Source organism: Carlito syrichta, unplaced genomic scaffold, assembly GCF_000164805.1.
Source record: "Carlito syrichta isolate Samal-C Ts95f unplaced genomic scaffold, Tarsius_syrichta-2.0.1 Scaffold305731, whole genome shotgun sequence".
NCBI lineage: Eukaryota > Metazoa > Chordata > Mammalia > Primates > Tarsiidae > Carlito > Carlito syrichta.
This window is the reverse complement of record NW_007249827.1, coordinates 622,876-632,610: the sequence shown is the minus strand read 5'-3', so window position 1 is coordinate 632,610 and position 9,735 is coordinate 622,876. Positions and strand designations below refer to the sequence as shown.

The following is a 9,735-nucleotide window of genomic DNA, read 5'->3' as shown; positions in this document are numbered from 1 at the left end:
GGCAATCTACTCACCTCAGCCTCCCAAAGCGCTGGGATTACAGGCTGAGCCACCGAGCCCGGCTAGGAATATGATTCTTTTTGGCACTTAGGTAAAGGAGCAGTTAGGTAAAAGAGAGGTTCCACAAACCCCCAAATTATATGCAAAATGTTATGCCCTTTGTCTTACATGCATTGTTCAAGAGCCCACGGCTATCATCAAATTATCAAAGTGCCTTCTCAACCAGGCCGTGGTGGTTCATGCCTGTAATCTCAGCAGCACTTTGTGAGGCTGAGGCAAGAAGATTGCCTGAGCTCAGAAGTTCGAGACCAGCCTGCCCTTGGCGAGACCTTGTCTCTACAATAATTGAAAAGTCAGCAAGGCATAATGTTGCATGCCTGTAATTCCAGTTATTTGAAAGGCTGAGGTAGAAGGCCTAAGCCCAGCAGGTTGAGGGTGCAATGGCTGTGAGTGTGCCACTGCACTCCAGCCTAGGCAACAGAGTGAGACTCCTACTCAAAAAAACAAAAAAGAAAAAAAAAACCCCAAATAGTTAAAAACTATTTCCCTCAATAAGTGAGGGAAAAACTTGAGATCCATTAATTGACATCACAGGTACCTTTGCTTACAGCAAAGCAGTAAGAGTAGTTGTTTGTAGAATAATGTAGCAAACCCTCATTTCTTGAATTTGAGGAGATATGCAGATTTTGCTCTTGCCAGAAATACCTACACTTACAGCATTCTGACCTGTTTGCTGATGATGTTTCTAGTTCTCATAAATGTTGATGTGAATATTTAAAGAAAAACTAGAAATTAAACTTTCCATATATTACTTCAATCAACAGTATCCAAAAGCACATCGTTCAACTTGAGACCGTTGGAAAAATTTTTCCTCCTGATAACTATGTTTTTTATTTTTAAATTTTATTAATTTTTTCTTTTTTTTGAGATAGTCTTGCTGTATGCCCAAGCTAGAGTGCAGTGGTCCAATCATGACTCCTGGATCCAGTTAAGCAATCCTCTCGCCTCAGCCTCTCAAGTAGTTGAGACTATAGGTATGTGCCACCATACCTGGCTAATTAAAAAAAAATTTTTTTTAGAGAGACAGGTCTCAAACTCCTGGCCTCAAGCAATCCTCCTGCCTCAGCCTTCCAAAACACTGGGATTACAGGTATGAGCCACTGTGCCCAGTGGTCAGTAGCTTCTTGACTCACCCTATGCAACTAGCTCCAGGGAGGGAGACAAAGTGGAGGTTTTGTGTTTCTACTTAAAAATCAATTGCTGATTTCCCCATAAGATTTTTTTTGTCTCAACTCCCTTTCTCTGTTTACATGTTCTTTGTAATATCATACTGTATTCCAGTATTCCATGTAATGGCAGTTAAGCATTTAAATAGGATTTTTGTTTTCAATATTCTAGATGCCAGTTAGGACATAACACCAGTGGTTCTCAACCTTTTTTCTACCAGTCACTGGAGGAACATATACATACATACATAAATATTTTTTTAAAAGGATAATTTTAATTTATTATACATATTCTTCTTTTTTTTTTTGAGTTGGAGTCTCACTCCATTGTCCAGGTTGGAGTGCAGTGGCATGCTCACAGTCACCCCAGTGTTGACCTGCTGGGCTCAGGCAATCCTTCTGCCTCAGACTTACAAGTAGCCAGAACTACAGGTGCATACTACCACATCCGGCTAAATTTTTTCATTTATTGTAGGGATGAGGACTTGCCAAGTTGCCCAGGGTGTTCTCGAACCCATGAGCTCAGGCAATCCTCTCACTTCGGCCCCCCAAAGTACTGGGATTACAGGCTTGAGCTACCATGCCCGGTCCATAAAAAAGACAATGGGAGGGCATATTTGTGGAAAATTCCCCAATGATTTTATCACTCACATTTCTACCCCATTGAGAATCACTGGTATAAACCATTCAGCACATCTACCAGCTATGTAAATCACAAAACACATGGAATAAAGTTGATATAATTTGGATGTCTGTTCTCTCCAAATTTCATGTTGAAATGTGACCCCCAATGTGAGAGGTGGCGTCTAGTGGGAGGTGTTTGCGTCACCGGCGCTGCTCACTCATGAATGGCTTGTCTTCTCCTGGTAATGAGGGAGTTCTCACTCCATTAGTTTATGCAAGAGCTGGTTGTTTAAAAGAGCCTGGTACCTCCTTCTCTCTCTCTTGCTTTCACTCTTCCTATGTGATACGCCAGCTCCCTCTATACTTTTCACCATGATTGTAAGTTTCCTGAGGTCTCACTAGAAGCAGATGCTGGTGTCATGCAACACTGTGAGCCGGATAAGTAAATTTTCTTTATAAAGTACCCAGCCTCAGGTATTCCTTTATAGCAATGCAAAATAGACTAATAAAGAAGGAATGCCAAGGAACTATTATTTACCTGATATGTTTTTTGTTGAACAGCATGAATTGATGCAATCTTCTTGAGTTACTGTATGTATGGGTTCATTGCCTCTGATTCCTTTAGGAAGAGATGACTGAATGTCAATGACAACATCTTCTAGACTCTTGGTGAGGCAATTCTGACTGGCGGACAGCCTTAGTGTCAGAAAACAAATTATCAGCAAAGTGTAAGTAAAGCTTCCTTCTTCCTTGAAGAACATTTTAAGTTTAGTCTTGATCTTCAAGGGTCAAGAATGATCCTCCCTCTGGTCTCAGCTTGCTTCAAGAAGATTGCACAGATGATGAAATTTCTCTCTAGAACAAGAATAGAAAATCATCAATGAGTTTTGCTTCCTTTAACAAACCAGGGAAGAAACATTTCATTTTCTTCAAGTCAATGAAAAGGATCCATGTATAATTTAGAGGAGGGCAGAAATGAACATGCATTTTATTTATTTATTTATTTTTGAGTTGGAGTCTCATTTTGTTGCCCGGACTGGAGTGCAGTGGCCGCTCCCGGCCACCATAGCCTTGCCTGCTGGGCTCCGGCGATCCTTCCACCTCAGCCTTCCGAGTAGCTGGAACTACAGGCGTGTGCTACCACGCCCAGCTCATTTTTGATTTGCTGTAGAGATGAGGTCTCGCCAAGTTGCCCAGGTGGGTCTCGAACCCGCGGGCTCAGGCAATCCACTCACCTCAGCCTCCCAAGGCACAGGATTACAGGCTGAGCCACCGAGCCTGGCTCACTTTTATTTTATTTTTGAATTGGGGTCTTGCTCTACTGCCCAGGCTGGAGTACAGTGGTGTGATCGTGGCTCATTGCTGCCTCGACCTCCTAAGCTCAGGAAATCCTTAACCCTCTGCCTCCTGAGTAGTTGGGACTATAGGCATGTGCCAACATGCCTAGGCTAATTTTTTGATTTTTTTTTTTTTTGGAGAGATATGGTCTCATTATATTGTCCAGGTTGGCCTCAAACTACTGGACTCAAGCAATCTTCCTGCCTCGGTCTCCCAAAGTGCTGGGATTATAGGTGTGAGCCACTGCACCCGCCTGTTTCACTTTTAGACTTGAGGCAATCTTTCATTAAAAACTTAGCAAAAAATGAATAAGCATAAACATGTATATTATCTCACCAATGCTTAAAAGCTGATAGTGTCTATGAAGGAAGAGGTATAAACAGCAAGGCTTCTTCTGAGTTCTAGAATCCTTCCTCTTCTTGCCTCTTCTATCCAGGAGGAGAGAGGACACCAATTTCTAGTTACTGATGAAGCACTGATATTAGGTTTGAGTATATTTCCTCTCTTAGTAATAGCGACCGGCATTTTAAAATCATCTACTCAGTGTTAGACATTGCGCTAAGCAATTTACATATATTACTTCTTTATACCAGTCCTGCAAAAAAGCTATTGTTTTCAGCCGGGCTTGGTGGCTCAGCCTATAATCCCAGCGCTTTGGGAGGCCGAGGTGAGTTGACTGCCTGAGCCCGCGGGTTCGAGACCTGCCTGGGCAACTTGGTGAGACCTCATGTCTACAATAAATCAAAAATTAGCCGGTGTGGTAGTGCGCGCCTGTAGTTCCAGCTACTTGGAAGGTAGAGGCGGAAGGATTGCCGGAGCCCAGCAGGTCGAGACTGTGGTGGCCGGGAGTGGCCACTGTACTCCAGTCTGGGCAACAGAGTGAGACTCCGACTCAAAAAAAAAAAAAAAAAAAGCTATTATTTTCATCATTTAAAATGAGGAAATTGTATACCTAACCCTGAATTGTATCCTACTCTTTAAAAAAATTAATAAATAAAATGAGGAAACTGAGGTAGCCATTCTATTTGCTGCCTCTTCTTAAGTATCAAACCATAACTCTAATAATCGAATTCTAGGAATTAATCAGTTAGTAGGGAGATTATCTTGGCTCAGCTGAGGGGAAGTTTAGGAGCAGATACTCTTTCTGATAACTTTAAAAACACAAAAGTCACATGAAGTATAACATCAATTCCGTTGGTAAGCTGATTCTTTTAGGAAAAATAAATGTTATACTGGAAAGGCAATATCAGAAACTATCCTCACCCACCCACCTTTACATTTCCAGAATATACATTGTTCACTGAATGACAGCTTAGAGCAGAATTGCTGCTTAACTTTCTTTGGTTATGAACCCCTTTGGTAGTCTGAGGAAGCTTAGGATCTCTTCTTGGAGACACGCTTTACAATGTACAAAAGGAAATGTATAAAATTGAGTCCGGGTCTCACTCTGCTTCCCATGCTGGAGTGTAGTGGCACAATCACAACTTACCAGAAACTTAACCTCCCAGGCTCAGGCAATTCTTCCACCTTAGCCTCCTGAGTAGTGGAACTACAGGTGTGTACCGCCATGCCTGCCTGATTTTTTTGTAGAGACAAGGTCTCACTATGCTGCCTAGGGCTGGTCTTGAACTCCTGGGCTCAAGCGATCCTCCCACCTTGGCTTCCCAAAGTGCTGGGATTACAGGCATGAGCCACTGTGCCCAGCCCCAAATGGTCTTTCTTTCTTTTTTTATTTTTGAGTTGGAGTCTCACTCTGCTACCCAGGCTGGAGTGCAGTGGCATGCTTATGGCCATTCCAGCGTCAACCTGCTAGGTTCAGGTGATCCTTCCACCTCAGTCTTCCAAGTAGCTGGGACTACAGGCATGTGTCTCCATGCTCAGCTTAATTTTTGATTTATTGTAGAGATGAGGTCTCATCAAGTTGCCTGGGCTGATCTTGAACCCATGGACTCAGGCAATCTTCTCACGTCAGCTTCCCAAAGTGCTGGGATTATAGGCATGAGCCACCGCACCCAGCCCCCAAATGGTTTTTTAAATGCCTAAAATCTCTGGTGAAAGAAATCAAAGATCTAAATAAATGAAGAGATATTCCATGTTCCTGAATGGGAAGTTAAGATATCCGTTCTTCCCAACTTGATCTATAGCTTCAATACAGTCCCAATCAAAATCCCAGAAAGCTAGTGGTGGATACCAATAAACTGATTTTAACGTTTATATGGATAAACAAATTTTAAAAAAGTTTACCTGGAAATGCAAAAAGACCTAGAATAGTTAACACAATACTGAAGAATGACAAAATTGGAATACTGACACTACCTGCTTTTAATACTTACTGTACAGCTACAGTCACCAAAACAAGTGCAGTCTTGGCAAGAGAAGAGACAACTAAATAAATAGGATGGAATAGTAAGCCCAGAAACAGACCCACATGCAACTGAGCTTTGACAAAGAAGCAAAGATGACTCAATGAAGAAAGAATAGACTTTTCAAAAATGGTGGTGGAACAACTGGATATCCACATGTAAAAAACTGAATCTAGACACATACTTTATACTTTTCACAAAAATTAACTCAACATGGATCGCAGACCTACATGTAAAACACAAAACTAAACAATTTCTAGAACACAGGAGAAAATCTCTGTGACCTTAGATTAGGTGATGAGTTTTTTAAAACAACACCAAAAGTACACTCTATGAAAGAAAAATTGATGTTGGATTTTATTAAAAACTCCTGCTCTACAAAAGACCCTGCTAAGAGGACAAAAAGACAAGCCACAGACTTGGAGGAAATATCTGTAAAACATACATCTGACACAGGACTGGTATCCAAAGTACACAAAGAACTCTTAAAGTGCAGTAATAAGGAAACAAAAAAAGCTCAAAAAATGGGCAAAAGATCTGAACAGACACCTCACCAAAGAAGATATACAGGTGACAAATAATCACATGAAAAAGTGCTCAACATCACCTGTCATTAGGGAAGTGCAAATTCAAACAAGATACACCTATTAGTATGGCTAAAATCCAAAAAACTGACAACACCAAATGCTGATAAGGAAATGGCGCAACAGGAAATCTCATTCACTGTTGGTGAGAATGCAGAGTGGTATTGCCCTTTTGAAAGAAGTCTGGCAGTTTCTTACAAAGCTAAATAAGTCTCACCTTTCAATTCAGCAATTGTCCTCCTATGTATTTACCCAATTGAGCTGCAAACTTAAGTCCACACAAAAATACACACAAGAATAATTATAGTAGCTTTATTCTTAATTGCCAAAAGCTAAAAGCAACCAAGATGTCCCTCAATAGGTGAATAAATGAGATATATTCATACATTGGGATTCTATTCACCAATAAAAAGAAATAAACTATCAAGCCACAGAAAGACATGGATAAATCCTAATTGCATACTGCTAAGTGAAAGAAAGCAGTCTGAACAGGTTTGAATCCAACTCCATATATGACATTCTAAAAAAGTCAAACTACATTGGCAGTAAAAAGGTCGGTGGTTCCTAGGAGACCCAGGCAGAGGGATGACTAGATGGATATTTAGGGTAGTGAAGCTATTCTGTATAATGCTGTAATGGTGGACACATGTGTTGCACATTTGTCAAAACTAGAACTATAAAACACACAGAGTGAACTTTATGTAAACTATCATCATTAGTAAAAAAAAATCAACAAAAAGAGTGAAAAAACCAAACAGTGTGTGATAATAGGACACGTTTAATACCTTTCTTGCTATTATGTCCAACTTTTATACAGTAAAATAGTAAGAAACGTTTTTCAATGCCCATTTCTACACTAAGCATTTTACATACAGCAAGTCATTTAATTCTTACAGGAATCCTAATGAGATAGAGCCTACTATTAGCTCCATTTTCAGTAAAAACTTTAAAAAGTTCACTTGAGTTCATGAGTTTGAGACTAGCATGGACAACATAGCAAGACTTCATCTCTACATAAAATTATTATTAAAAAATTAGCCAGGCATGGTGGTGCCCACTTGCAATCCCAGCTATTCGGGAGGCTGGGATGGAAGGATCGTGTGAGCCCAGGAGTCCAGGAATGAAAGGCTGCAGCGAACCATGATCATGCCACTGCACTCCAGCGTGGGCAACAGAGTAACACTTTGACTAAAAAACAAAAACAAACAGACAAAAAAAACTTAAAAAGTTGTGTGCCTGTTCAGTTCAGACTTAGAAAAAAAGCTATGTGATATATGCGCTTCTTTATTAACCTATTAAATAGCAAGTGGTACACCTAATAACTAGCATAATTTTTTTTTTTTTTTTTGAGTTGGAGTCTCACTCTGTCACCCAGACTAGAGTGCAGTGGCCGCTCCTGGCCACCGTAGCCTCGACCTGCTGGGCTCCGGCGATCCTTTGGCTCAGCCTTCTAAGTAGCTGGAACTATAGGCGCGCGCTACCACAACCAGCTAATTTTTTTGATTTATTGTAGAGATGAGGTCTTGCCAAGTTGCCCAGGCGGGTCGCGAACCCGCAGACTCAGGCAATCCACTCACCTCAGCCTCCCAAAGCGTGGGATTACAGGCTGAGTCACCGAGCCCAGCAACTGGCATAATTTTGAAGTAGTGTTGGGTATGACAGTGTTTTGAAATATTTGCAACAAGTGAAATATCCATGATTTCTACTGGTGACAAATCACAACTATCACTAACACTACTGTGGCTTTGCCTACATTCTTCTTGAAGGGAATGCTACAGTTCAGTTAGAGGTCAGTGAAACACTAAAATTTTCCACCCAGGTTCACAGACTTCCTGAACTCTCTCCACAGATACCTTGGGTATCATGGACTCCTCAGGTTAAGAATCCTGGCACAAGTTACTTATTATGCTGCTACCTTTTGCAGACCTCTTTTCTAGTCCCAGGAAAACAAAAGAGAAAACCAGGCAAGACTTTACTTTGAATGGTTTTGATGCAGTCTCTTCTCAAGCTCTTGTAAGAAGCCTAAACTATGTAGGGAGATGGGGCAGGAGCTGTGTTTTCTTTTCTTTTCTTTTTTTTTTGAGTTGGAGTCTCACTCTGTCGCCCAGACTGGGGTGCAGCGGCCGCTCCCGGCCACCGCAGCCTCGACCTGCTGGGCTCCGGCAATCCTTCCGCCTCAGCCTTCCAAGTAGCCGGAATTACAGGCATGCGCTACTACGCCCGGCTGATTTTTTGAGTTATTGTAGAGATGAGGTCTTGCTGCCCAGGCGGGTCTCGAACCCGCGGGCTCAGGCAATCCACTCACCTCAGCCTCCCAGAGTGCTGGGATTACAGGCTGAGCCACCGAGCCCGGCTGGAGCTGTGTTTTAGTATGCAACATCTTCACAGCCCTGGACTATAAGAAGTACTGAAGAGTTTACCTCATTAAAGATAAAGATAAGATTAAAGATACTCAACAGGCCAGGTGCGGTGGCTCACACCTGTAATCCTACCACCTTGGGAGGCCAATGCCAGAGGATTGCTTGAGCTCAGGAGTTTGAGACCAGCCTGGACAACACGTGAAACCTCATCTCTACAATAAATCAAAAAACAAGCCAGGCGTGGTGGCAGGCACCTGTAATCCCAGTTGCTCAGGAAGCTAAGATGGAAGGACCTCCTGAGCCCAGGAGGTCGAGGCTGCAGTGAGCCGTGATCATGCCACTGCCCTCCAGCTTGGGTGACAGAGTGAGACACCGACTCAAAAAAAGAAAAAGAAAAAAGAAAAAGACCCTCAACAATTCTTAGGTTAAGGAAGTCTTCTAATCCATCATTGTTTACTTAGGCCTTAAGGATCTGAAGTCGAGTTGAACCACGTTGAAAGATAGGGGTGAAAGGACACGGCTGGGAGAGAGAGGAAGAACCGGAGCTTTAATTCCTGATGAGAATTAAAACTTACTAAACCGACTACTTCCAAAATTGGAAATCATTTTACCCACATCATACTATACTTTATCAAGAGGCTTACAACACACACCCCACAGTATACTGGACAATTAGGTTCAACAATGAACGCAGGAGGCAACCCATACAAGAAAAAAATGGGAAAATTCCCCTTCCTTTGAGGACATGTACCCTGCTCACAGCACTAGTCTTCAGCCTCTCCTCCTGATGACAAGGCGGGGCCGTTGCCATCTGTGGCAGGCGCCCTCAGCCAGCCTGCAGGTCGGTCCCCCTTTGGAAGACGGCAGGGATGCAAAGATCCTGACCAGCCCTCTGCGCCCCAGCCTGGTCCTCCGGATGCTCGGGGATGGGTGGGGGGGAGGCCGCGATCTCCTCGGCCCCTGGAGAGAAGGGGAGCAGCTCTCTCCGCAGGTGACGACGCTGCCTGCAGCCAGTCTTGCGGGGCTGGGGGGGACGCGTTTACCTGGCGGCGAGGGGTCCCCGGGGTGGGAGGCCAGCGCCGTCGCGCTCGCGGGAAGGGCCGGCTGACACGCGCGGGGGTCTCGGCGAGGACGGCAGGGGACGCCCCGCGCTCCCGCCCCGGCCCGGCGGGCTCTGCGCTCCGCCAGTTCCTGCTTCCGCTGCAGCCACTGAAAGTTTGCCGCGGGGGAGGGGCGCATG

The 9,735-nt window shown here is 43.4% G+C and overlaps 1 protein-coding gene across 1 annotated transcript in view; it reads right to left on the bottom strand.

Moving 5' to 3' along the window:
- MANSC1 (MANSC domain containing 1) overlaps positions 1-6,422 on the bottom strand; it is a 16,733-nt gene extending 10,311 nt beyond the window's left edge. The window contains exons 1-2 of the mRNA XM_008062520.2: positions 6,353-6,422; positions 2,389-2,705 (exon numbers count right to left, since the gene is read on the bottom strand). Coding sequence (XP_008060711.1) covers positions 2,389-2,611 — 223 coding nt within the window. The 5' untranslated portion in view covers positions 2,612-2,705; positions 6,353-6,422. The remainder of the gene's footprint in view (positions 1-2,388; positions 2,706-6,352) is intronic.
- Between the last annotated feature and the right edge of the window lie 3,313 nt (positions 6,423-9,735).